Here is a 27891-nt window from a genome sequence, read left to right on the forward strand (position 1 = left end):
GGTATCTATGTTTTAGCTAGGCTCTTTTATTTAAAAAAAACAACAACAAATGCAGACTGACTCTTCAGAGGTAAGATTTGTAATCAGACGCGTCCAAAAGGTCACCTGAGGTCGGGCTGAGGACTGTGCTTCCCCTGGTGGGGACCAGCTGGCAGACGCTCCCAGACAAGGCCTTGGCGTCAGCTGAAAGCGCTAGAGGCCCAGACGATCCCCATTCCCCCAGGCCCAGCGTGCATCCCGAGGACTTGGAACTCTCGCTATTGACAGAACGGACTGTGAAGTTCTCCAGGCCACACACCTCAGGGAGAAAGGAGCCGCACAAAGCTTCTGGTCTGTTCACGGCAGACGTCCCTTCCTGACTCCTTACAGACCCCGGCTTTGACGGTGAAAGGCACGTCCCCGTGGTAAGGCACGTCCCCGTGGTACCCGCGTCTGGGGGAAACAAATGCTCAATCACGTGACCTTAACCTTTCTGGCAAAGTTGTAGCTTTGAGCAACTGCTGCTCTGCCGCTGCTTACGCTTTGCAATCTGCCATTAAAGAGAGATGCCGGGCATGAACGGGGCTCATCCTTTTAGCGTTCAGTTGTAAGCAGATCTTTGGTCGGAGGGATTGAGCCGCGGTTGTAAATGTGAATGATCTCCGTGCAAAGCCTCTTCCCCTGACTTAAAGGCGACTTTCTCATTTTTTGTAAATCATTAGGTATTAAGTAGCAGCCAAATACTCTCATTTCTAGCTTTAAGTTATTTACAAAGTCGCTTCTTTCTGCAAAAACCTAAGTTAAACTCGTAGTTTATGCCATAATAACTGCTGATTTATGTTTTTGCTAAAGGTACCTTTTGTATCTGCTGTGTATTATAGCAATAAAAGAATCATTTTGTTAGGAAAAGAATCAACTGGTATTCTTTCGTAATCCACCGATTCGATACAAACATCCTGTTTCTGAGTTCAGCATTGTATGTAAGAAGCCCTGCGCTTGGGTTAAACCTTTTCCATGTTCCCTGTTGGTAAAGGAAATGCCAGCTCCCTCTTGGAGTAGAGAAGGAAGGAGCTAACAGAAGTACTAGCTGTTAAAAACGTTTTTACTTTGCAATAGGCAGGATTTTCCGAAATGTCAGGTTGACCCGGGGAGCCAGAATCTTCTTTCGGACGGGGAGACTGTGGTACCAGTGAGTGTTGGTTGGGTGGTTCATCATAAGTAAGCTTCCGTGGGCCAGCTGGAGCCTGACCACCCCCAGCCTCCGGGAGGGGTGCTTCCCCCGGGAATCCTTATGCCGGAAGAAGAAGTCTCTGCAAGCCCCAAAGGAGACAGAGGCGATGGGGCTCCCAGGAGCCAGTTCTCTCTCATCATCTCTGTGCTCACCAATGTGGTCATGGCCGTCTTTGTACCTGCAGTGAGAAAACAAGCAGAGTTCACAGAACAGCCCTCTGTGGAAACATGCCCACACCCAGAGCCCTCGTTTGCCTGCAGGGAAACAGTGCCACAAGCACAGGTTTCTGCAGGGGCTGGAGGGCTGTATCTGGTCCACAGATGAGGCAAGCCTTTCAGTTTGTTATCAGCCGTCTTTGATCACAGGCTTTAAAACCAATAGGGAGGGGCTTCCCTGGTGGCGCAGTGGTTAAGAATCCGCCTGCCAATGCAGGGGACACGGGTTTGAGCCCTGGTCCGGGAAGATCCCACATGCCACGGAGCAACTAAGCCCATGCGCCACAATGCCCATGCGCCACAACTACTGAGCCCGCACGCCACAACAATTGAAGCCCACATGCCTAGAGCCCGTGCTCCACAACAAGAGAAGCCACTGCAATGAGAAGTCCGCGCACTACAACCAAGAGTAACCCCTGCTCCCCGCAACTAGAGAAAGCCCGTGCGCAGCAACAGACACAACACAGCCAAAAATAAAAAGTTAAAAAACAAAACAAAACAAAAAAAACCAATAGGGAATTCCCTGGCGGTCCAATGGTTAGGACTCTGCGCTTCCACTGCAGGGGGCCCAGGTTTGATCCCTGGTCAGGAAACTAAGATCCCACAAGCCATGTGGCATGGCCAGGAAAAAACAAACAAACAAAAAAACCTCACCAATAGAGGCCAAAAACGAGTCTTAGAGTTCTCCTGTAGGGTTTGTATGTGTAAACCTTCACAGCGTAAGATGATTTCTTCCTACACTTAGAAGAAAAGCCGTATTCCTCGCCCAGTCTGGCCCCTGCCGGCCTCTGAGCTCATCCCATACCCCTCTTTCCCTCATTCACTGCCTTCCAGCACCACCAGCGGGATTTCCACTCGAGACACCCCAAGCTCCCTCTGCTCTCCCTCCAGGTGCCTGTGTGGCTCACGCTCTCTCTCGGTTTAGTCACCAGCTCAAACGTCACCCCTCCATGAACCCTCCTCTAACCATCTCCCCTTAAACCCAGAGTTCTCAACCAGGGTGACTCTGCCCCCCAGCGGGCACTAGGCAATGTCTGGAGACATTCTGGTTGCTCTGACCAAAGGGACCCCTGAAAAAAATGCACAGTCTAAAAGCTGAGAATTATGTTTCATTCCGTGGACAAAACTGAGGACTTAAGCCCAGGAGGCAGCCTCTCAGCTAGCTCTGGGGGACTGCTCCGAAGAGGTAAGGGAGGAACCGACAAAACATGGTCGTTAGAACATCAAAAGATTACTGATAATCAAACGAAAACCAGACATCTCGAGCTAATGAATTTAGTGCTTTTCTGTGTATGGGACAGTCTGGGCTCACTGAAATCATTCCTTTGATATGCACCTCAGCTCTCTGGGGCCAGTATCCTGTTCTTTCCCATCCTGAGTCCCCTCAGGGGGCACCACTGGGGGTGGCTGCAGGGGCTGAGGGCTTGGCGATGGCTATGTCTCCATCCTGAGTTCCCTCAGGGCTACAGTGGCTTGATGGCCCAGCGTCCTTCATTGGATGATCTGGCAGGCAACATTTTTCATTCACAGGGTGGTACTGGCATCTGGTGGGTGGAGGCTAGGGATGCCACCCAACGTCCTGCAGTGCACAGGTCGGCCCCAGAAAGAGGATTATCTGGCCCAAAGCATCGAGTGCTGCTGCTGAGAAACCCAGACTCCTTCCTCCCAGCCGTTCTTAGATCAGCCTGTTTAATGTTCTACGAGACACTTATCAAAGTCGGAAGTTATCCTGTTCACCTGTTCATCAGTTTGCAGCCTCTCACTCCCGCCATGGTGAGAGCTCCATAAAGGCTAATTGCTTGTGTTCCACTACTACTCCCCTAACTACACTGAAGAATTATTTGTTGTACAAATGAGTAAAGTACGGTGGAATCCTAAACTCTTCTTTTTGGAAGAGACAGGAGATTTATAAAATTCAGTCCACTGTCCTCAAAAGCAAAAGGTAAAAACAGTTAGGGTGTCACCTGTTGACAAGCACGAAGTTGAAGGTCTGTCCAGTCACTAAAGAAACGCGATCCCGGATGCGCTCTAGGACAGGGACCCAGGGCTTTGGAGACAGAGTAAGGCCTGAAAAGGTGTAGGTCAGCCCAGTGTCACCGTATGTCGCCTGCTTCCTTGGGACATTGTGCCACTTCCCAAACACCTGGATCCTGGCCAGCGCACCTGTGCAGGGGAAACATGGCAGCGCCTCAGACCATCCACACTCACTCCCTGAGAATTCAGAAAAGGAAGTAAAACAGGAATAACATCTAAAGCCCCGACCGGGGACCCCCTCCTCAGAAATCACTGTGGCTCGCCCAAAACGTTCATGTGAGGACAGTGATCCTTGTCCGACACTTGGAGAAACACAGCCCTAGTCCAAGTTTTTTATAAAAACACCCTAACTTAATTGCTCAGTAGGACCGTAATACAGAGGCTGAAATTGGAGCAAAATGAAGTTAGGTTACACGCTAGCACGGTGATTTTGCCAACTGTGGGGACAAAGGGCGTGGGCCTCGATGGAAGATGGCGCTAATGCAGCTCAGGATGGAGGCTGGGTCTCCCGTGGGCATTTCCACGTCTCCCCGTCCCCGAGCTCTGCCACCTTGCAGCCGTTCTCAGTGTGTGGTCCCCGGGTCAGCAGCATCAGTAGCACCCGGAAACTCTAGACACTAGACTGCAGGGGCAGGGCTAGCAATGGTGTTCTCACAAGCGACAAAGTCCTCCAGGTGACGCTGAGAACCTTGTGCGTAGGAATTTCCTGGTAATTTACCATCTCTCCGCTCTCAGCGGACAGGAGATCCCTGTTACTAATTAAGTCTGTATCCCAAGCACCCAGCAAGTTGCTTGGCCCAGAGGTGCCCAGAATATGTGTTGAGGCAATTAACAAACTCATCTGTAATTCATGGCTCCTGGGTTCAGATTTCCCTGAACACGGACCACTAGTTTTATTATCCAACAAGCCTTCCACACACACCCCACCGTCCCCCGCTTACCTGTAAAATATTCCACTTCTTTCTCCAACTCTTGGAAAATCTCATCTGCTTCGGCTTTGCCAAACAGGACTGTGTAATCGCAGTCCAGGCCCTCGGCTCCAATGTGCCTCCAGCTGAGGCCTGCCGAGTGGACTCCACTCCCCGGGGCTGCTCTCCTGGGCTTTTTCCCACTGGTCCCCTCCTCTTCGGCCAACCCTGCTGGGCCTCCTCCGGTCTGCTCTTGCTCCCTCTTTCCCATAAGGCCCCTGACAGCCCCCTTCACCAGGAATCTGTCCATCTAGTCTTCACAAAGCAAACACCTGGTAGCCAGTGGCCAGCCCAAAAGAGAGAGAGATTGCCCAGGCTCTGTCCCAAATGCCAAAATCCACTCTGCAAAGTGGTCTCACAGTGGCATTCCTCCAGGTTTTAAGTTTCCATTTTAAAGTTTAACACCATGTCCTATAAAGGAAGTAACAGGTTAAAGCTGGAAGGATCCCTCCCACACCTGAGTAGGTATTAGAATCAGCTGCCTAGCTTGCAAAACCCACGTGTGCCTGCCCTCCACCCGCAAACATCCGAATTTTTAAAGAAACATCAACCCCCCGGAATTCGCATGCCAATGGCAAACTTGGAAACTGCAACCCAAACCCTCACTTTACATATGGGGAAACTGACACACTGAGAGGGGGAGAGGTTTGCTCAAAGTCACCAAGAAAAGTATGTCTCTCTCTCCCTTCCACCCTGCAAAGGACAGGCTGGGGGGTGGGGGGTAGATAACTGGCCGGCCTCCCACGCAAGTATTAAAACAGGCAAGTATTGCGATCCTTACAAGGGCATGATTCTGAATCTAAATGTAGCAACGGTTAAACGTGGTCATACACCAGCACGCCGAATTCTGATAGAAAATAAGAATTGTAACACGTGCGGGGGCTGGGCGGTGCCGAGGGTTCTCTTTAAATTCTCAGCTCCCGCGAAGCTCCGCTTCTCCCAGACACTCTAGAAAGGTCCTACGGGAAAGAGGAAACACTTACCCCCTCCACAGAACTGCTTCCGGGTAGGTTTCAGCCGCGAACTGGAGAAAATCCAGGCAAATCTGCAAAACAAAGCGGTGGGCGGCCTCCGGGCGCCACCTGTTGGCCCTCCGGGAGCGTTGCAAGCACCGCTGTATTTCTGGATAACGTTATTTGTTCCGCAGCAGTGCAGGGTCCCCGGTGGTTTGGGAGCTGTTGTTCGGTATCATCTCTCCCTGGGGATTAATTTCGTTTCCTGACAGGGAGTTGGGCCAACCAGCATATTGTCGCAGATAGGAGCACGAATTCTGCAATCAGACCCTGTAACTTCCATTTCTGTCTCCTCAACTGTAGCTGTGTGGCTCCTACAGGTCACTTAACCCCTCTGGGCTTGAACTGCCTTCTCTAAACAGTGGGGACTACAAAACCTATGCCATGAGAACACCATGAGGAGTAAATGAGAGGATGTGTGAGAAGGGCTTCTGTGCTTCAAACAAATGTCAGCTTTTATTATCACCAATTTTTATTTACTCTCTCTCGGCCAATGGAAGGAAAAGAGGTTGGGGGCTTTGTTTTGAATCTTCTTAGCATCCAGCTCTGCAAATTTTGACAAAGGTAAACAGTTGTGTGACCACACCACAATCAAGATCTAGAATTCCATCATCACGTAAAATTCCCCCAAGTCTCCTAGTTATCAACTCGCCCCTTACCCCGCCCCTGGCAACCACTGATGTGTTTTCTGTCCCTAGAGTTTTACCTTTTCCAGAATTTCTTGTAAATGAAATGATACAATATATAGGCTTTGTGTCTAGCTTCTTTCACTTAGCCTAACGCTTTTAAGATGTATCCATATTGTTCGTAGCAGTTTATTCCTTTTTATTGCTGAGTAAGCTGCCCTTGTACTCATGCCCTACAATTTGTCCACCCACTTGCCACTTGAGGGGCATTTGGGTTATTTCCAGTTTGGGGAAAATACAAATAAGGTCACTATATCTATTCATGTACAAGCTCTCATGTGAATATAGATTCCAATTTCACTTGGGTAAATACGTAGGAGTGGGATTGCAGGGGCACATGGTAAGAGTATGTGTCACTTCATACAAAGCTGCCAAACTGTTTTTCAAAGTGGCTTTTATTTTCTTATTTTAAAAATAATTTTAAATTATGAGCATCTCTTCTCTTACACATCAAGCTCCTTGTCCTAGGCGCTGGAACACAGCAGTAACAAGGATCAAGTCCCTGCCCTCACCTAGGTTACATGTTGGAGATGGAGACAGAAATAAACAAGGAGAGAATAAATAAGATTATTTTATTTTATTTTGGCCACACCACAAGGCATGCGGGATCTTAGTTCCCCGACCAGGGATCAAACCCGCGTGCCCTGCAGTGGAAGCGCAGAGTCTTAACCACTGGACCTCCAGGGAAGTCCCAATAAGATCATCTTAGATAGTACAGAAGCTATAAATAGAGTGACCTGCTAGAAAGTGGGGCAGGAGGAGAAGGCCCTTCAGAGGAAGGGTCTCGAGCTGAGACCTGAGGTTTTCCAGGCAGGGGGACAGTGCGTGCAAGGTGTAAAGACCACACAAGGGACAGCCGGGTATGCCTGGTGACTGTGCTGAGAACCAGGTTCATCATGTCACAGCAGCTGGGCTTCCGTGAGAGGGCGAAGCAGCCTTCCCAACTGGTAAGAAGCAGGGATTTTTTTTTAAACCATTTTTAAAAGTTGAAGTATAGTTAATTTACAATGTTGTGTTAGTTTCAGGTGTACTGCAAAGTGATTCAGTTATACATATATACATATATTCTTTTTTCAGATTATTTTCTATCATAGGTTCCATTAAATATAGTTCCCTGTGCTATACAGTAGATTCTTGCTGTTTATCTATTTCATATATAGTACTGTGTATATGTTAATCCCAAACTCCTAATTTATCTCTGCCCCATCCTCTCTGGTAACCATAAATTTGTTTTCTATGTCTGTGAGTCTATTTCTGTTTTGTAACTACGTTTATTAGTATCATGTTTTTAGATTCCACATATAAGTGATATCATGATATTTGTCTTTCTCTGACTTACTTCACTCAGTATGATAATCTCTAGGTCCATCCATGTTGCTGCAAATGGCATTATTTCGTTCTTTGTTACGGCTAATATTCCATTGTGTGTATATACCACATCTTCTTTATCCATTTATCTGTCAATGGACGTTTAGGTTGCTTCCATGTCTTGGCTATTGTAAATAGCGCTGCTATGAACATTGGGGTGCATATACCTTTTCGAATTAGAGATTTTTCCCTATATATGCCCAGGAGTGGGATTGTTGGATCATATGATAACTCTATTTTTAGTTTGTTTAGGGAACCTCCATACTGGTCTCCATAGTGGCTGCACCAATTTACATTCCCACCAACAGTGTAGGAGGGGTCCTTTTTCTCCACACCATCTCCAGCATTTACTACTTGTAGACACTTTAATGATGGCCATTCTGACTGGTGTGAGGTGATACCCCATTGTAGTTTTAATTTGCATTTCTCTAATAATTAGAGATGTTGAGCATCTTTTCATGTGCCTGTTGACCATCTGTATGTATGTAGAAGCAAGGATTTTATTCCAAACATATTTGGAAACTATAGGATTTTAACCTGGGGATTATTATGGTGTAATTTACATTTCAAAAAAATGATTAGGTAGGAAAAGAGAAGACCTGCTGGGATTGTAGTTAGTAGACAAGAGACTGAGAGCAGCAGTTGAATTTGGGCTTTATTATGGAGATAGACCCAAGAGGACCTGTCCAAGGTTTGGATGTGGGGAGGGAGGGAGAGGAGAAGAAATCCAGGTGTATGGGGATGTCTTTCAGAGGATGACTAGTTTGGAGTTTAACCTTTATGACCTCTGTTAAAGTCTCCCCCAAACCTTACAGGTTAGGCCTCTAGGCCTTAGTTTGTCGTCAGTAAAACAGCTTGTGAAAATTGGACAACTAAAAGCAAAACAATTACTATTTTAAAGCTAATTTCACTCCCACAAAAAACCCTACGGGGCGGGTACTTTTAAGTTCTTTCACCGGCTGAGAGGTGGAGGGACTTGCCCAAGGCAGAGGTATGATGGGTGAGAATAATGAATGAAAGAGTAAACATCTGAGTGAACCGACCTAAGGAACCCTGCTCTCTCTCAAGACCTTTCTGAGCCCCACTTCGCCCCAGGGACCTTGCCCAGCGGCCCCTCCCACACATGCGCACTGGGCCCTCCGCTGCCCCCTCGCCCACACCCCCCCGGTCGGAGCATGCGCGGGTTGCTTGGCGCCAATTACTGACCGCCGCAGCTGGCGCCAAAGTCGCGGGTCCCCGGGCAGCGCGCGTTCGCTCCCTCCTTGGCTCCAGGATGATTGGCCAGAAGACCCTCTACTCCTTCTTCACCCCGAGCCCCGCCAGGAAGCGACGTGCCTGCAGCTCCGAGCCGGCCGAGCAGTGGAACGGCGTGGCGGCGGTAGCTGAGAGCGGGGATGCGGCGGTAAGGCGCGGCGGGGACCGCTCATGGGGCCGGGGGTCAGGGGGAAGGGAGGGTGAGGAGGGCGAAGAGGGCGAAGAGGGCGAGGAGGGCGGCGGACCCCGCGCGACCGAGGGGTTGCAGGAACATGCGGCTGACTGGGTAAACTGGGGCCTCCACGTGTTCAAAACACCCGCCGTGGCGCCCCATCGGCGGCCATGCTGAGGGGTCAGCCAATGGAGGCGAACCTCGGGGCCCACGGCGCCAATCAGAGGCGAGGGGGCCAGCCCACCCTCCAATCAGAGGAGGGAGGGGGTGGGTCCTGGAGGGGAGGGTTTTTGCCGCGAAAAGACCACGTGGGGACGCTAGTGGCGGGACCCGCGGGGCGGGGCCCTGGATGCTGGGCCCCTTCTCCGCGAACCCCTAGCGAGACGCTGCGGGCCTTGCTCACAGACCTTTTTCCTGCCCTGTTTTGGTACCAAACTCGAAATTTGGGGCAGCGGCCTGTTAGTGCCGGACTGGGATCAGCCCTGGGTTTCCAGAGTCCGGTTTTGTACGGACCTGCCGAGCGGGGCTGAAACCCCAAGAATGGGTGTCCTCTACCCTGCGCTGTTGGGTTGGGGACGGAAGCTGCGGGCTCCCGGGAGAGGCCCGCTGCAGCTCGTGACCCGTTTCTGCGGGGACCACTTGCAGGACAGCTCCGCCAAGAAGATCCGGGCCGGGCAGGAGGAGCCCGGCACGCCGCCCTCGTCGCCACTGAGCCCCGAGCAGTTGGTCCGTATCCAGAGGAACAAGGCTGCCGCGCTGCTCAGACTCGCAGCGCGCAATGTGCCTGTAGGTTTTGGTGAGAGTTGGAAGAAGCACCTCAGCGGGGAGTTCGGGAAACCATATTTTATTAAGGTAAAGTTGGAGACTGCGGGCACTTGTAAATATAGCAGGCCAAGCCCACGTTTATAGGATATTGCTTTCGTGAGCTCCTACTTTTCCCTCCTTCAACATACAGCCATGATGTTTTGAATCTGCCCAGTTTAAGGTTTTTAAAAGACTATGAGGTGATATCATAGCTTCTTTTAACCCGTTTGTTTAGTCTGCTCTCTAGGAAAGAGTGGCCTGGTAAAACCACAAACCCGACTGAATGAAACCTGCCCTTTAAAAAAAAGAGGGAGGGGTTGGCACCCGCAGGAAGTCAAGGCTGCCAGGCCAATCAACTTTGACCCAGCCCAAAGAAAGGGGAAGGGAATTAAAATGTCGGGAGGGGAACTGTTTTGATTTTTACGCAGAATTTGGATATAAAACTTGGCAAAGAGCTAGCTAAGAGCTCTTCCAGTAGCTTGCATTAGAAGCTTCCTCATTGAATTCGTATGCTTTCCAGTGAGAATCTGATTGTATATCTAGTTTATCTTTCCATCAGCTTATGGGATTTGTTGCAGAAGAAAGAAAACATTACACTGTTTACCCACCCCCGCAGCAAGTCTTCACATGGACCCAAATGTGTGACATAAGAGATGTAAGTACAAGCTGTGGATGAATTTTACTAAAAGGGGAGTAGGACTCAAATGGTATTTTTAAATTAGGGACACTGGAGTTAAGCCACTGTCCATAATTCAGTAATAAAATACTGAAACTGTGAGGTTTGGCGGGCTGTATTTTAGCCTATATGTACCCTGTTTAACTTTTACTGTGTGCCGTTCATATAGCAAAAGAAGAAAAGTATGTACATAAACCGTGGGTCTGTACGCTGTAACTTGTATTTTATTTTATCCTTAAACCGACCCTATGCCCGTGAGAGGTAAAGTGTGGTGGTGAGGAAACTGAGGCACGAAGCAGTTAAGTCTTTTTCAAGTGGTTGTCGGCGGTCCCACCTTGACTTGCAGCTCAGTGTTCTTTCTGTCTGACCACACCATCCTTCACGGTTGATGCTTTCAAACTCTTGACTTCTGGCCTGAACACATCTCCTGTTAACACACTCCTTTGCTTTGGTTCAGTGTATACAGTGGCTGCTCGCTGTCAGAAGCTTGTCTGTGGCTTCCCACGGTGCAAACTATGGAAGCTGAGGGTGAATACGGCCACCTCCTGCTTCCCAGCCTCACCTCCACCTTCCATTCTCCTCCTTTGGAGCTGGACAGGGCGGTGACCCTCTCCTCACTTCTGTCTTTTGAAAACCAACTAGGTGCATCTCTGGCACCTCCTGGAAGGAGGCCTGTCCCCCACTATATTTGTGATGTGGGTTTCCTCTGTGATGTGGGTTTTTAGTATCTGCTTGCATTGGAGGTGTTCCATTGTTTTGTTCTCCTTTTGCCTTACTGATTTTGTAAGCTGAGCGCAGGAATCCCGTGATTTAGTAAGTACCTGTTGAATCATAGAGAAGTGAAATTGTTGAAGAAGCCATCGTGATAAGGCTGACACTCCTAATACTTAGCAGACATCACAATTTTCATTTTAGAGCAAGCACTTCAAACGTACCTCCTTGTTTATAAAGTTAAAAAAAAACAAGTCCTATTAAATTCAGTACTAGTTTGCCCCTTGTTTGAAGTATGCCCTGTTTTGAGTACCAATGAGCAATATTGTAAAGAAAGACTAAGAAAAGTGCATGAAACTTCTGAAGATCAGTTGGCCTGGTGGGGCTTCTTTGCCGATGAGCATGTGGAGGGTCGGGGATGTTACCTGGCTCCTCTCAGGTCCTTATCCAGGACCAGAACCGGAAAGCTTCCCCTCTCGGACAGGTTGCTTCATGATGGGGAATATGCCAGGGGCAGTGTGAATACCAACTGGAGGAATGGAGTGGCCCATGAAAGCTGCCTGATTGTGGGAACGTCTGAAGCTGGATTTTGAAGGATAAAGTGTATGTTGGCTACGGAAGGAGAGTCTTAAGAAGGAACACGGCAGAAGTGTGGGAATGAAGAGAGGTGGGTGGGCGGGCACCCGATCAAAAGGCCTAGTAGTATTTTAACACCACTGACTGTGACAGTGACCTCATTCTCCTCTGGTTCCATCCCTTAAGAGGACACAGGCAGACCTTGTTTTACTGCGCTTTGCAGATACTGCGATTTTTTCAAATTGAAGTTTTGTGGCAACCTTTCATTGTCAAATGATGGTTAGCATTTTTTAGCAATAAAGTACTTTCTAATTAAGATAATGTACTTTTTTTTGACATGCAATTGCACACTTAATAGATTACCGTATCGTGTATGCACTAGGAAACCAAAAAATTGACGTCACTTTGTTTTATTGCGATGTTCGCTTAATGAGACAGTCTGGAGCTAAACCCACAGTATCTCCGCAGTGTACCGGTCCAGGGGAACAGGCTCCTTCATATGCTGCTGGTGGGACACTGGAGTTTCTTCAACTCGTGGAAAAGCAATTTGGCATATGTCGATGAAAATTTTAAATACACTTACACTGTGACCAACAACTCCACTCTTCTGAATCTATTCCATAGAAATGAAAGCAGCAGTATGTAAAGATACACGTAGTAGGATGTTTACTGCGTTATTTTTTTAAGGGAAAAAACTGGGAAACCAGCTGACTGCCCATCAACAACTGAGCTCTGTTGACTTAAAGGAGGCCCACAGTGTATGATGTGAGAAACACAAAAATGTAGGGTGATGAGTACAATGACCCTAATTCTATATCAATAGGTGATTATAAATGGTTGAACCAGGACAGGGTAGGGATGACCCGGAGATCTTGATATGTTTCTGGATGGTCGAACTTGTGACAAGGGCGTATTTCCTTTTGTAATTTGAAAAATGAAGGGGATGAAAGCAAAGTTGACCCCCACCTTGTTTCAAACACATGGGTCAGAGAAGGGAGGGGGCACTGCGGCAGGTGACTGAGGGAAGGATAACTGGGTAATGCAAAGTGATGGTGCCAAGTCACCTGCTCCCTTCTGGGGGCTCTTAGTTGGGCCGGGAGGGGGTCCTGCCCTTGTCCTCGTAGTGCCCCTTTGTATAAGTTATCAGCCAGCCAGGTGTCCGTTCAGACTGCCTGTACTATAGTGTTTGATCCTCGCCATCTGGTGTTCACAGGTGAAGGTTGTCATCCTGGGACAGGATCCATATCACGGACCCAATCAAGCTCATGGGCTCTGCTTTAGTGTTCAAAGGCCCGTGCCACCCCCACCCAGGTACGCAGGCTTTACAGGTGGCTCAGCTCCAATCGTGATTACTTTCAAATTACAGGTGCACCTGTTTGTGGGACCGTCACTAGCCTTTGGAGCAGGATTTCTCAGTTTCTGCACTACTGACATGTGGGGCTGGGGCTTTGTGGTCGGGGGGCTGCCGTGTGCGTGGTAGCATGTTTAGCAGCACCCCTGGCCTCGAGATGCCAGCAGCACGCCCCATCCCCATTTGTGACAATGAAAAATGTCTTCAGACGTTTCCAGCAGTCCCTTGTGGGGCCCCATCACCCCTGGTTAAGAACCCCTGCTTTGGAGGATTTTACATATCATTTACAAATATAATGAATATTAAAGGTATAAACTAAGTCCATCACTTGGGAGTGGGGTGGTAACTCCTGGGCTAATTTGCTTAGGTTTTCCAAAGTTCTCTTCCTTAAACCCAAGCACTGACCGAAGTAAAGGCGTTTGGCAGGTGTGCCTGTCTAAAGGAAGGGCAGTGTTTCCCATGAATCAGTGCAGTGCATCCTGTTGTCCGCCCTGAGGGCTGGCTTTGCAGACTGTAACTTGTGTGTGTGCTGGAGGGTCCTGAACTTTCCGAATTGTGCTTAAGATTCTGTTTTTTTTGTTTGTTTTTCTTCTGGCTTGCTTTCAGTTTGGAAAACATTTATAAAGAACTGTCTACAGACATAGATGGTTTTGTTCATCCTGGTCATGGAGATTTATCCGGATGGGCCAGGCAAGGTAAACCAGCCACTGCTAGATGTGTTTTGGATGGATTTCAACTGTCTTTTCTGTCTGGCTTGCTTATATTTTTAAAAGATACCCGTGAAGAACCAGAGAGCTCTAATAAAATGGCTAAGTTTATGTAAGTCAAAGAATGTATCTCACCACCCCCTGATATCCAGGGAGAGGAGATGGGCTGGAAGTTGAATCCATTGCCAATGGCCAGTGATTTAATCAATCATGCTTATGTAATGAAGCCTCTATAAACCCCCCAAAGGATGACATTTGGAGAGCTTCTGGGTTGGTGCACGCATGGAGATTGGAGAGAGAGGCAAGCTGAGAGAGGGCATGGAAGCCACGTGCCCTTTCCCTCTATCTTGCCCTTTGCAACTCTTCATCTGACTTGACTGCATCCTTTAATATCCTTTGTAATAAACCAGTAATCTAGTGAAAAAAAAATGTATCTCGCTTTTATCCTGCAGCCAGTGTTTTTCATGTTTTAATCATAGCATGAAAGGGAAAAGTTGGTTCCTCGTCATTCGTATTTTACGTTGAGCCACTCAACTTCGACCATTCAGAAGGTGGCCTCAAGTTTTCTCATTTTGACACACGGGTTATGTTGTGTGTGTTTAATACCTATCTGTGTGACTTCTTTTTTAACAAACTACAGTCAGGATAAGGAAAGAATATTTACTCTTTTCTTGCAGTGAGATTTTTGTTTCAGTGAAACGTCTTGGCCTCCTTGTGTTACTTTCCAGGGTTATTTCATATCAGTTAGGGTATATTTTTTTAAACAATTCTTTCTGATGATGAATATAATGCACGGTCACTGTTGCAAACTCAGAAGTTCGGTCTTGAAAGTGCAGAGGTGGAAATGAATCTCGCACAGAGGCGCCAGCTGGTCATGTCCTAATGCTTTCTCCACCACCTGATTTCAGGTGGCTGCACCAGCTTCCATCTTCGGGTGGTTTCGTCATGCTTTGAGCCCATTATTGGGTGTTTAGGCCAACTCGTTTCAGCCTCCCCCTTATTTTTTCCTTTTAATTTTATTGAAGTATAGTTGATTTACAATGTTAATTTCTGCTGTGCAGCAAAGTGATTCCGTTATACGTATACATATTCGTTTTCATTATGGTTTATCACAGGATATTGAAGGGTTCCCTGTGCTGTACATCCTGTATGTAATAGTTTGCATCTGTTAACCCCAAACTTCCAGTCCCTCCCTCCCTCATGCCCCCCGTGACAAGCGCAAGTCCGTTCTCTGTTATCTGTGAGTCTGTTTCTGTTTCGTAGACGCGTTCACTTGTGTCGAATTTTAGATCCCACGTTTCAGCCTCCCTTGAGCCTGCTTCTTCGCTGTGTGCTTGCAGGTGTTCTCCTGCTCAACGCCGTCCTCACCGTCCGGGCGCATCAGGCCAATTCTCATAAGGAGAGAGGTTGGGAGCAGTTCACCGATGCTGTCGTGTCCTGGCTCAATCAGAACTCGAACGGCCTTGTCTTCCTGCTCTGGGGCTCTTATGCTCAGAAGAAAGGCAGTGCCATTGATAGGGTATGTTTTGGGGTTGGTTTTTTTTTTTTTTTTTTTTTTAAACAGTTTTTTTTTAAACAGGTTAGAGAATTCTAGGAATCCCTTTATGTGGTCCTAGAAAATCCATGTCATAAAATGAAGCTTATTTTCCCTTAAAACTGTGATAATTAGGATTAGGTTTCCCATCGAAAATTGAACAGAATTCAGGGACTTCCCTGGCGGTCCAGGGGTTAAGACTCCGTGCTCCCAACACAGGGGCACAGGTTCCATCCCTGGTCAGGGAACTAAGGTCCTGCATGCCACACAGCACAGCCAAAAAAAAAGGAAACAAAATTGAACAGAACTCAGACGAAATGATTAGTTGTGTATGAGGAGAACAGCTGGCCAGCTTCTGCTTAGATGCAGTTGGTAACACTGGCATAAACTTGCTGCATACACAGAAAGATACACAGGTCCCCAGGTTCCATTCATGTTAACAACCGATGCAGTAAATGATGAGCGAGGTAAGTCTCTTGCTTTCAACAAGTTCGAGGGTATATGGAAAACATGAAGAGTTCCACTTAATCGCAAATTTAACCTCCCCCCATGAGAACACCATCAGCGATGATTATTAAACCTGGGCCCTGGTTGCTGGTCCCTGACACCAACCCAGCTCTTCAGTTTCTGCCCGCCCCACCGCATCCTTCCCCGACCCACCTGTGTATACTTGGTTGCTGAGATTAAAAACCGGAAGTCATCCTTGAATGCCCTCCCTCATCCCCTTAAGCCCAGTCCTAAAACCATCCTAATTCTGCCTCCCCTCTGTGCTGAGCGCTGGCATTTCCCTTTGGGGTGCCTGGGACCGCACTGGAGGTGATGCTGGTGTGAAGGAGACCGGCAAGGGGAGGAGGGGGCGTGGGGCTGGGAGGGAGGGAGGGGGACGGCAAGGAGGAGTACTTAGCTTGGGCCACTGGGAGGCACTGAATTGGGCGGTGAGGGTGGGGGGAGAAATCATAGCATACACACCTCATAAGTGAGGTAAAGGGATGAACCGAGGCGACATGGCACTAGTTTATGGTGTATCAGAGATGTGCAAACGGGTGTCAGGAGCAAGTCCAGCACTTTGCCCACAGCATCTCTCCTGACCTCTGCAGAGGCTGTTGGGGGTGGGAGGGATACGCTGTCCCCGCTTTGCACTGGGGCTCAGGGAGGCGAGGTCACTTGTCCACTTGCGGTGAGTGGAGCTTCGGCATCTGACCCGAGCAGCCCGCTCACCTGGGCGGGCCCGCGGGGAGGCCCGCCCAGCCCACGGGCGAGGGTGGCAGGGTTCCAAGCCAGCCGTCAGCTCTAGAGACTTGACTCACATGTCAGTTATCTCCTCCATTTTCTCTCTAGTGGAGTTCTACCTTTATTTCGTAATTTAGGCCTTTTTTCCTTTTTTAAGGTAGTAGATTCACATGGTTAGAAAATAAAGGATATTAAGGTCTCCCCTCCTAGTCCCCATCCGTTCAGATTCTTCTTGGCCTGGGGTAAGCACTGGGTTTTACCGTCTGACGTCTCCTTCCAGTGTCTTTATACACATGGCTGCAAACAGCAAGGGGGCGTGTAGGTCAGATGGAAGAGCTGCTTTCTCTATAAAGGTTCTGTGTGAATGAACAGGATGTTTTCAGGTGTTTTTCTTTTCGGGAAGGGAATAGTAGGAATAAAACCTGGCATGAATGAACTAACTGCTAAGATCTGATTATCTCGGTAGTGAAGTGCGTATGGGAGTGATTTCCAGTCTGTGTCTTAGGGAGGTTTGTGGTCAGAAGCGCCCTTACTCAGTATATCTGTAATCTTAATAATGGTTCAGTTTGAAAGTAAACAGTTGTTAAAGTAGCTTGACCATTAAAAACCAGACTTCCCTGGCGGTCCAGCGGTTGGGACTCCGCGCTTCCATTGCAGAGGGCCTGGGTTCGATCCCTGGTTGGGGAACTAGGATCCTGCATGCTGCATGGCGCAGCCAAAAAAAAAAAAAAAAAACTAGTAGATTGACCATTAAAAACCAAGTTGCACATCTCTAACCCGGGGTGTCTTCTAAGCACTAGATCTATATATTCAGCTGCTTCCTTACTAGGGACCTGGAAGCACATCAAATGCAACATTTTCCAATTCTCCTTTCCTCGTCCATCCCTCACTAAACTTGGGCCTCTGGATGCCCAAGGATAAAAAGGACCGCTGTCTACCCAGTTGCCCAACCAGAAATCACATATCATTCTTGACCCCTCCCTTTCTTTCCCTCCTCCACCCTTTGTATCTATCCCCACCTCCTGCAACCAGTCATACACAGCCTTTCTTCTCTCAGCACCCCCCCCCCCACCTGCCCAACTTAGCCTCAGGTCAGCCCCATCTCATCTTGCCCAGAGCAGAGGGTTCAGACGCCTTCTCCTTGGAAGGCCTTGACCTGGGCTTATGAGCTGGGGTCTGGGCACAGCCCCGGCCTGCCTCTCACCCTCTGTGAACTCCAGGCCCCCACTCCCCTGCCTGCCTTTGAACATCCTGCTTCCTCCATCCAGCATGTAGAGCTCTTTTCCTTCCCTGGAGGCTGGCTGACTCGTCCTTCATAATGCACACAGCTCACGTGTTCAGGGGCCTGCCCCACATGCTGTACCCTGTGCTGAGCACCCGGCCTGCATCCCTTCCCAGGATGCTCTGCGCGCATGACCCATCTTTTGTTCTTCACGGGATCTTCCTGAGCAGGCGCTGCTGTTAACTTCCAGTCCGCAGGTGAAAAGTGATCTGCGGCCTAGGGAGGGTCAGCGACTTCTCTGGGGCTGCGCCACTGCTGAGTGGCAGGGCCAGGACCTGAAGGAACCCAGGTTCCATGCCCTGACCCATACTGCGCTGCCCGGCTTCACTGATGGCCCCTCCTCAGCCCAGCTCCTTGAAGGCAGGGGTATCTTGGAAGACAATTATTTGTTGGGTGATTTTTTTTTTTTTTTGGCTGCATTGGGTCTTCATTGCTGCGCGCGGGTTTTCTCTAGTTGTGGCTTGCGGGCTCTAGAGCACAGGCTCAATAGTTGTGGCGTTCGGGCTTAGCTGCTCCATGGCATGTGGGATTTTCCCGGACCAGGGCTCGAACCTGTGTCCTTTGCATTGGCAGGTAGATTCTTAACCACTGCGCCACCAGGGAAGCCCTGTTGGGTGATTTTTATTTAAATACAGGAAAGAATGAAGAAAACAAAAATGGTCCAGAATCTTCCTGCTAAGTTAACTACAGTTGACATTTTAAAAAATTTTAAGTATTCTATTTTGGTGGTGAGATAATGCAAACAGCATAGAAAGGTACAATCTTTCACCTAAAGGAACTACTATAAATAGTGTCTTGGGTCTTATCCCCCCTACCAAAGAATTTTTTTTTTATTTAATGCATTTATCACTTTTTCTTGCTTTTTTTTTTTTTCCACTTGACATATTTTAGAGGTCTCCCTGTGTCAGCATATGTAGCTTGATCTTGTTCTTCTAGTAGCTATGTGGTGTTGCGTTGCCAGAACTTTAGAAAAATATTTGTAATCTGTTGCATAGCACTGGATTTATGGTAGGTTTTACCTGATAGGAGCCGTGCACCTCCTCATGCCTGCATCTTTATGGAGATGTGTGCATCGTGGCGTCCTTTACCAAATACAGTCTCAGCAGTGGGAGACCTAGCAGTCCCACTCAGCAGTGGGACTGCTGGGTCATAGGACAAGGGCACCTACGAGTCCTATCGAGAGTGCCCAGTGGAGGGCAGAGACAGGTGCTCTGCATCCTTAGAGCCTAGCCCAGGTAGTGGCTCTACCAACCAGTGGAGGATGAACGCACGGACCTGTGTGGACGCTGCAAGTAAACCAACACCATGAGGAAAGCAGGCGAATTTAGAGCGGTCACAGGGGAACGCCAGAGCTGACAGAAAGCGCCACAGCCAGAGTGGTTCTTTTTAGAAGTCCTGAGAGTGTCCCCACAATCTCACTCCCCGTCTCCTCCTCTTTCAGAAGCGGCACCACGTGCTGCAGACCGCTCATCCCTCGCCGTTTTCGGTGTACAGGGGGTTCTTCGGATGCAGGCATTTCTCTAAAACCAACGAGCTGCTGCAGAAGTCTGGCAAAGAGCCCATCAACTGGAAGGATCTGTGACCTTGACCCTTGGGGGTCGGGGGTCTATGAGTGGTTTTCTGGAAGCTGTGATTGAAGTATCTGTCATTTACGAAGTCAAAGTCAAAAAACAATTTCCCTCCTAATTCTTCAGCACCCTGCACGAGGGCGCACATTTTCCGCGGAGCAGCAGTGAGCCAGGCAGCCTGGCAGCAGCTTTCCCTGGCCAGAAACCCCAAAATCACCCTGGGACCTCTGGCCTGGAATATGCTGTCTGTGGGTCAAGGTTCTTGGAAGGGAGATGAGGTCAAATAGTCTGGACTGTGTTCCCCTTTGTTATTACTTTCATGGTCAAAGCAGGGAGATAAGCACCTTTTTGGTACAGCCAGCTGCTACTTGTTTTTACCTGGTAGGTTAGACTTTATGTTTTGTGGGGTTGGGTGTTTTTATTTGGAAAGGCCCTCTTTCTTTACCCAGCCTGGCATTCCAGTCTTGGTCAGGTACGCTGGCCCGTGATCTTTCACGGAGCCCTCCGGAAGCCTGAGGACGTTTTGCAAGTTCCCAGAAATTAGGGATCGAGTTCCTGACTGCAGTACTGGCGAAAATTGCTAAGGAACCATCCTTGGTGTGAACTTTCACGTCTGGAGGCTGGGGAAAGTGAACTGGGTCTACTCTAATGCAATTAGTTATGTAATTCTTTGGGTGTTTCTAGGAATAAGCTGTGGAGGTTGAACAGGAAGGAGGAGAAAGGTTTTTGTTGTTTTTTTTAAGAGGAAAGAAATGCTTTTTTCCTAGCTGCACCCCGCGTTGGGTTTGAGCCAGCATATACTGCCAATGTTGTTTTTTCGTGTGTGGGGGGGTAGGGGGTGGGGTTAGATTGAAATCACTTTGGGATTTTTTTTTTGCAACACTGGTGAATTTTGCTTTTTTTAAAACGACACTTAACGCAGATGTGTATATATACATTTTTTAAAATCCTTTTTTTAAGAGGCAATCTTTATTAGGTGTGCACCTCCATTCCAGATCCCGTTAGAGCGCTGTTTTGCTGTTAGCTGGGTTAAAGGGTTAACCCTGCGAGAGTTTGGTAATAAAAGATTGTTGAAGTTTCGCTCGGTGCCTGGTCCTTCTGGGCCCTGGGCGGACGCCCTTTAGGCTACTCTTGGCTTGGGGCGGCCCGCGGTCGCCATGACAACCATTGTGGGCCGGAAGCGCCGCCTCCGTGCCGCCCTTCCTCCTTTCCCCCTCCCCCCGCCGCTCCGATGGAGCCGCCCACCCCTGCGCCCGGCCTCGGTAAGCCCTGGGCCGGGTTCACGGGAGGGGCGCGGGCAGGAGTCGGCGAGGGTGGGGCTCCGAGCTCGGCCCCAGCCGAGCCTGGCGCAGCACCCCGGGCGCTGTGGAGGGGGGATGGGGGCTGAACGGGGTCGGGGTCTGCTGGGACCCTAAAGGAGCCACTTCGGACTGGAAAAAGCATTTCTCCACGGATCTTGGCGTGCTCACCATGGCTGCGTGTCCTGCCAAGCCCTGCGACAGTGCGAGGGCAGCTTCCCCCACCCCTCCCTCAGCTAGTTTTCCAGACTCTTCTCTGGGCTTGAGGTGTGAGGCCAAGGCACTGGGAAGATCCCCTGATGGTGGCCCACTGACCTGGCAGCACTTGGCTCCAGTTGCTGGGGCGGAACATCCAGAGAAAAGGTCGGCGTCCCCTGCTGTCTGATGAAGGGAGCAGAAAGAATAAAGAAGTCTTGGGAACGCGGGTGCTTGTGTTTAAGTGGGCGAGAAGGACTGCATCCAGTGAGAACATCCAGTCTAACGCGTTTCTTAGGAGGGCAGGGATTTGGAAACTTGCTTGAGAAGATTGCTTCCCCTCTGGGCCTGAGTTTTCTCACGTCTGAAAAGAAGGGTTTATGATCCCACATTGTGCAAAATCAGCACGAAGATGCATTTGCAGTTTTCCCTCTGGTAACTTTGGGGTCCTCCCCTAAGCGTTCCAACGGATTCCCTTTATCCAAAGAAGAAGTGAGAGCATAATGTTTATCAGTGAGGTTTTAACACCGATCTCCTAATGCAGTGCTGTGAGTAGGGAGGAAGCAGAAAGCTCTGAGGTACCACAAATAAAAAGCAAACTAATTTTTTAAGAAATTATATTGAACCTTGGAAGTGTAGTGACACTTTAAACAGAACACAGAGCAGCATCTTAAATGGTCTATGACCACCCCTGCCCCCCAAAAAGAAATACAAATTCGGTCACTGATTTTTTAGAAACAAGGTTAATTTTGATGAACTTTTACCTGTGTAGTTGTAACTTTTTTTCACATGTTTTCAGATTTGCTATGATTATAGCACTGGGTCACTGGGTATGCAAAGATGTTGTAAAAGGTGTTGAGTTCAGCTGAGTAAATGAAGATCTAATTGGCATCATTACAAGATTCATGAGTCAAGCAGCATCTCATCTAGCAGAGACATACTCTGAGGGGTTGTACAAAATGGAAGGCATTTGTAGAAAGGAGGGTGGGACAAGGAAATCATCGAAAAAAATGAAAGTTCATTGGAGGAAAGTCAGTTCAAGTGACAGTGGCTTCTCATTGGGGTTTGTGATTGACACTTTGGGGTAATTGACCAGAGTCAGTTACCAGAGGGCATAAGAGCTCCCTCTCCAGGCCCTCCCAACTCCAGTTTTAGTTGAGGTTTCCTTTTATTAATTTTCAGTTACTGCCTTTTGATCAAGATCTTTCTCCAAAAGCATCGCTGATCCAGAGACAGGCTTTCCAAATTCAGCCTTCGCTCCTCGGTGCCAGGAAAGACCTTTCCTGGGTGTCATGTCCCACACTGGAGGGAAAGTGCACGGACCAGAAACTGCCTGAGGCCACATTTGAGTAACAAGAGACAGTAGTAGGGAGAACTCGCAGGCATTTCTTATCCCAAGTCTGGATTTTGTCAAGGTTGTAAGCGTTGGAAATCCTCTCAAAGCGCTGAGCTAGCATCACCTCATTAAGCACATCATTTTCACTAAGGTCCAACAATCAGGAGGTAGAAAACTTAACAAGTATGCAGAACAGAATTTAAAACAACATAACAAAACCATCTTTACACAGAACCATAAAGATGGTTCTAAACCAAAACTTTCACATACAAAGATGTAGCCAGGAGGTGTGCATAAGGCTCCTGCATCAGTGACAGTATCTGTGGACCCGTTCATTGTTACAGAGGCATTAGCATCATTCAACCAAGGCTCATATACTGTATTATTATATATTGAAAGGCTGTCTAAATACATGGGTATGTCAGTAAGCTTACAAATGGCCTGATTACATTGGATGCCCCACAGAATTTCTTATATAGATACTCGAGAGACCTCATTTTCCCATCCCAGGGTTGGGTTAGATTGAAGCAAAGAACAAGGTTAGGTGGGCTTAGTACCCTCACTTTATAAAACAGACGCTTGGAACACTTTAAACACACAGTGGCATTTGGGATTTCATTGAAATTACTTCTAGGGTGGAGCCAGGCCAAGTGGCAGTTGAATGAAGTCCAGCTGCAGGTGTTCAAGGGTCTCAGGGCTCCAGGAGCGAGAACAGTTTTTCCAGGATTATGGACCTGGCAGATCAGAATTGTTGGTAGTCTGTTTTTGCGGTTTTGTAGACGTCTCCCCACCAATGGTGATTCATAATTTGAGTCATCTTAAATGTACTATGGTGGATGAAGGAATGTAAACACAAACAAAAAACAAAGGGATTTGCCAGGGTTCCAGGAAGAACCAGGCAGCCGTCTTGGGTTTCCAAGAGCCCTGACCATTCATTTAGTTTACAGCCATTGTTTACCCACCTTAATTTCTCTGATTCAGGAGCAGACTGTTGCCATGTTACAAGGACATCAGGATGGCAGAAGTCCGGCAGTGAGGGATGATTTTTTGCGGAAGCAGAACGGATTGCATCCACATGTGTTACAATCTGTATAGATTCCGTCGCTGTTGCCTTTGCACGAGAGTCATCCAGGACATGTCCCTGATGCTCAGGTTCAGTCCTTTTAGTGTGAGTCTTAATTTTGATGACAGCAGTTTCAGAAAGTAAGAGAATAGCAGTAAGAAGATCGTTTTACTTGTTGCCCATTTTCTATTGGGGTCCCAGAGGATGTCATACAACATTTTAAGATAATAACTAGAATTACAAGTGATAATCATTGTACCAGGTCCTATCAGATTTCTAGGAATTTCACACAATTTCTGGAACACTTACATACCTGTACAAACACAACATAAAAAAAGCTTAGTGGGGACTTCCCTGGTGGTCCAGCAGTTAAGACTCTGCACTCCCAATGCAGGGGGCACGGGTTTGATCCCTGGTCAGGGAACTAGATCCCGCATGCCGCACTTAAGAGCCTGCATGCCACGACTAAGAGCCTGCATGCCGCAACTGAAGATCCCACACACGGCAATGAAGATCCCGAATGCCGCAACTAAGAACTGGCGCAGCCAAATAAATAAATAAACATTTTTTTAAAAAAAGGTTTAGTACTATTTCTTGTTTGACAATGCTTCTCATGTAATTTAACATATCAAATAAGCCTAATTAGTTTAACAAATATTTTGGTAAGTTCCTGGGGCCCTGTGGGAAAATCCCAAAGTTTCTTCCAGGTCAAAAAGACTTCATTTAGAATTTGATTTGGGGAAGCTTGTTAAAAATATGAAAAAAAAAAAAAAAAGGTTTAAAAACACTGCCTAGATAGGATCACAGGTCACTGTGAAACATTACTTAGTTATCTATTTAACCAAAGTGACAAAAATAATTTTAACAGGCAAATATAGAAGGTTATACAGCTGTTAGCAAAACTTTAGCTCTTTTAATATGAAGAAGACTCAGTTTTCCTAAGTAACCAAGGACCTGATGACAAAGAGCACAGGAGATGACTGTGATAAAACACAAAATCTTTGCTTTCTAGGCAGATTACTTTTAAAGAAAAAGCTTTTACAATCTTTTATCAGGAGCAGATCAACAATCCCAGAAAACTTGTTCTGTCAGCAGATGAAAGAAAATTAAGCTTTAATTTTACATAATAAGCCTATTTCCAGAACCCTTCTGGTAGCAATCCAAATTTTAACCCACTTGACGACAGAAGGTAAATTTGTCCTTCATAAGCAGAAGTTCTAGTTTAGACAAAATTACTCTCACTTCCCTTAACAAAAATGCATCTTCATTCTTCATGCCTTTTCTTACCCAAAACACATCCTTCTTTCCTTGCATACAGAGTTGTTTCCCTTATTATTTCTAGTAGTTTCAATAACATATGTTAGAATTTTTAGCCCTGAGAAATCTTTAATTTCTAGTGAAAACTAAGAAGCAAGGAATCATGAACTGTCTTTAATATTAGCATTCTGTGGCTTGGCAAATTTATAAATACTTTTAATAGTTTATAGAAACATGCTTTTTGGTGTGGCTTAAAACATGTTTACTAATAGATCCACTTCGTTTCTCTGCAGTGGGAATTCAAAAGCAGATAAACCTATGATCAGTAATTAATATTCAATATTTTATCTTACTAGGGAATGATCCATATATTCAATAAGTTTCTATCATTTAATTTAACTTAGCAAAATTCTAAAGTTTCAGGTTGCCGGAAAGATCTGGGAAACTTATTTGAAAAGTTCACCTAAAAAACCTTTTATCTTACATTTATTTAATTTACTTGCCCTTAGCAGTTATATTTAGATTACTTATGAAAATTTCATCATACCGAGTTATTTTTCTTGTTGACAAATTTGTAAGCCTAGGTAGAGTAAAAGTATTATATTTAATGCTAAAAACTCTAAAGACATGCCTGTTTTATTTAAGCCAACAAATTTAAACTAGCTTTTATTTACTGAAGATTATCCCAGATCACATGAGGCATTTGGGTTAGTTTCTATTTTTCTGAGAATTTAGAATGCCCAATCTTTAAAAGTGCCTGACCTTCAAACCAACTAAATAGAGGTCTTTTACAAAATAATTTTAGCAATACCATCCAGAAGTAGGAAAATATCTCACATTTAATATCTATATCTATCTACCTATTTATCTCTCTATATATCTATCTAGATACCTTTATATACATGTATACAAATATATAAACATGCAAACAGATTTTATAAGTTTTCCTTCTTTTGTGCAGGACAGTTCTATATCTAATGTCCTGATCTATTACAATAGGGGAGGTTTGGGGATTGGCAAAAAGGATTGACAGACCCCTCCACTTATTGTTGGACTGTTTCTTTCTCTCTGGGTACACAGTTCATTTTAACTTAGGGGAGGAGCCTAAAAAAATTACATCAAGCTCTGAATATCAGCTTCCAATTTTCTGATCATAAAGTTATTGAATCCTTTCAAACATCTTGTCAAGTTTTAGCCAGGGCAAACAGTAAATACTACTGGCAGTGTGAACAACCCCATGAATTGTATTTGTAGTTTCCCCTTGGCTGTTAAAGGGAATAACACAGCAGTTTACCAGAAAATCCCTCAGCGTCCCGTCAACTTTGGGAGGGGCCCATATGGGGGCATTTAAGTTGATGTTGAAGAATTTGCATAAAGTTTTAGGGACAACCACTTTCCCACTGTCCCAGGTGATTACAATTGAGACATCAAGTTCTCTGCCAGTGTTTTTTCTTTTTAATATTTATTTATTTATATATTTAGTTATTTGGCTGCCTCGGATCTTAGTTGGGGTACTCGGGCTCTTTGTTGCGGCATGCGGGATCTAGTTCCTGACCAGGGAAGTGAACCTGGGCCCCCTGCATTGGGAGCTCGGAGTCTTAACCACTGGACCACCAGGGAAGTCCCTGGGCCAGTGTTTTGATAATGAACTGCTAATAGGGTGAAAAGGGGGAGGCCTAGGTGTTGTTTTAGATACCTTTTGCATCTTTAATTTTTAAAATTATCCTTTTGCAATGAATCTTCCAATGAAACTATTTTGGAATCCTGAAGCATTTTGGTAGCTTCCGCATACCATTTAAAATAGGTATCCCATCTGTCTGTTCAACTTGGGATCCCTTTCTCTCTAGCGTATTTCTTTTCTTTCTTTCTTTTTTTTTTTATCTAGCGTATTTCTTAAATGAACAATCTTGTCTGACTGGAACGTTCCCCAGGATGGCCATTGTGATTCTATGTAGTCTTTATTAAGACTTTGCCATTTTTGTAGATATCTACAGCGTCTGGGACCACAGTTCTTAGACAAAATAGGCAGGTGTGTGGGAAGGTGGTGAGCTCACCTCTTTGGATATAAAGGATCTGTTTCTTTTAGGTAAGTTTTTGGGTTTCTTGGAGCCTCACTAATAATCTGGGGAGTGGGGAAAGGGTTTAACCTCCAGGCCCCAAAGAATGAGGACTGTGGGTTGATTCCAAACAAATGAGCTGCAGCTGCTACCAGGAGTTCCCAAGGTGGAATCTGGGGGAGGATTGCAAATAAATGGGGAATTGTAGACTAAGCTGTTAGCAGTTCCCAAAGTGGAATCCAGAACGGAGTTTAAGGGCTGGGATTTTTCCATCTGGGAAATTGTAGTCTTAAAGGCTAGGGACTTAGCTTCAGGTAGAACTATCTGCCAGCTCAAGCTGACCTGCCCTGTAAAGGAAAGCCAATTGGGTTGGGAGCTTGAACGCAAAGAGGGTGGAGCCCAAACAGAGGGGAACTTGCCAATGGCCCTCGCAAACGGCAAGAAGGACTGAACTCAAACCATTTCTCATTGTCCCCGAATGTCATCAGGAATTTGCTTTGGATCCCCTCACTGCCACCAATCTGTTAAACAACAAATTTCAACTGAGTAAATTTGAAGATCTAATTGGCTTTATTAAATGATTCACAAATCGGGCAGCATCTCATCTAGCAAGCAGAGAGATACTTCAGTTGTACAAAACGGCAGGTTTTTATAGAAAGGAGGGTGGGCCAAGGAAATCATCAACAAGAGAAAAATGAAAGTTCATTGGAGGAAAGTAAGAGTTCAGGTGATAACAGCTTCTCATTGGCTGAGCTGTGGCCATTTCCATTGGCTGGGCTTGTTACTGGGCGGGAAGAAAATCTTCCTCCTGCTGGAGTAGTAAAGTAGTTGTATTTGGGAGCGCTAGGTATGTCTCTTCTGGTTGGGATCTGTAATTGATGGCTTCCTGTTTGGGGTAACTGATGAGGAATGGGAGGGTGTGAGAGCTCCCTCTACAGGCCTTACAATTTCAGTTGAGGTTTCCTCTTACTAATTTTCACAAAGACAGTCTTGGCTTTGTAGGGCAGGGATCAGCATACATTTTCTATAAAGGGTCAGATAGTAAATATTTTAGGCTTTGCAGTCATCCCGTCTCTGGGAAATACTCAACTCTTCATTGACACGTACAAATGTAAATGAATGGTGTGGCTGTGTTCCAATAAAACTTTATGGACACTGAAATTGGCATTTAATATGATTTGTGAGTGTCACAATCTTTTGATTTTTTTAATAAAGCATCTAACAAATGTAAAAACCACTCTTAGCCCGGGAGCCATAGGAAAACAGGCAACACGGGCCCAGATTTTGGCTCCCTGTACTCATGCTTCCACTCAGATGGCAGCAGTG

The 27891-nt window shown here is 46.7% G+C and overlaps 2 protein-coding genes across 5 annotated transcripts; one reads left to right on the forward strand and one right to left on the reverse strand.

Annotated features, from left to right (window-relative positions):
- Window positions 1-6: 6 nt before the first annotated feature.
- On the reverse strand, window positions 7-5404 carry ALKBH2 (alkB homolog 2, alpha-ketoglutarate dependent dioxygenase). 2 transcript variants are annotated; one of them, XM_082417594.1, is made up of 4 exons: window positions 5209-5404; window positions 4401-4838; window positions 3390-3588; window positions 7-1388 (listed from the first exon to the last, which is right to left on the reverse strand). In XM_082417594.1, the coding sequence occupies exons 2-4, from the start codon at window positions 4675-4677 to the stop codon at window positions 1082-1084; spliced, it is 783 nt and encodes a 260-aa protein (XP_082273720.1). In that variant the 5' UTR covers window positions 4678-4838; window positions 5209-5404; the 3' UTR covers window positions 7-1081. The 2 variants fall into 2 exon arrangements, with proteins under 2 accessions (XP_082273720.1, XP_082273721.1); XM_082417595.1 differs by lacking the exon at window positions 3390-3588 and having other exon boundaries at window positions 4401-5404.
- A 3274-nt stretch (window positions 5405-8678) lies between these two features.
- UNG (uracil DNA glycosylase) lies at window positions 8679-27107 on the forward strand. 3 transcript variants are annotated; one of them, XM_082417568.1, is made up of 7 exons: window positions 8679-8896; window positions 9566-9772; window positions 10284-10379; window positions 12901-12998; window positions 13645-13733; window positions 15086-15264; window positions 23170-27107. In XM_082417568.1, the coding sequence occupies exons 1-7, from the start codon at window positions 8768-8770 to the stop codon at window positions 23281-23283; spliced, it is 912 nt and encodes a 303-aa protein (XP_082273694.1). In that variant the 5' UTR covers window positions 8679-8767; the 3' UTR covers window positions 23284-27107. The 3 variants fall into 3 exon arrangements, with proteins under 3 accessions (XP_082273694.1, XP_082273695.1, XP_082273693.1); XM_082417567.1 differs by lacking the exon at window positions 23170-27107 and adding an exon at window positions 19233-20439 and having other exon boundaries at window positions 8683-8896; XM_082417569.1 differs by lacking the exons at window positions 12901-12998; window positions 13645-13733; window positions 23170-27107 and adding an exon at window positions 19233-20439 and having other exon boundaries at window positions 8680-8896.
- The last annotated feature ends 784 nt before the right edge of the window (window positions 27108-27891 follow it).

Source organism: Balaenoptera physalus (genome assembly GCF_965194825.1).
Source record: "Balaenoptera physalus genome assembly, chromosome: 12".
In the NCBI taxonomy this organism is placed as follows: Eukaryota; Metazoa; Chordata; class Mammalia; order Artiodactyla; family Balaenopteridae; genus Balaenoptera; species Balaenoptera physalus.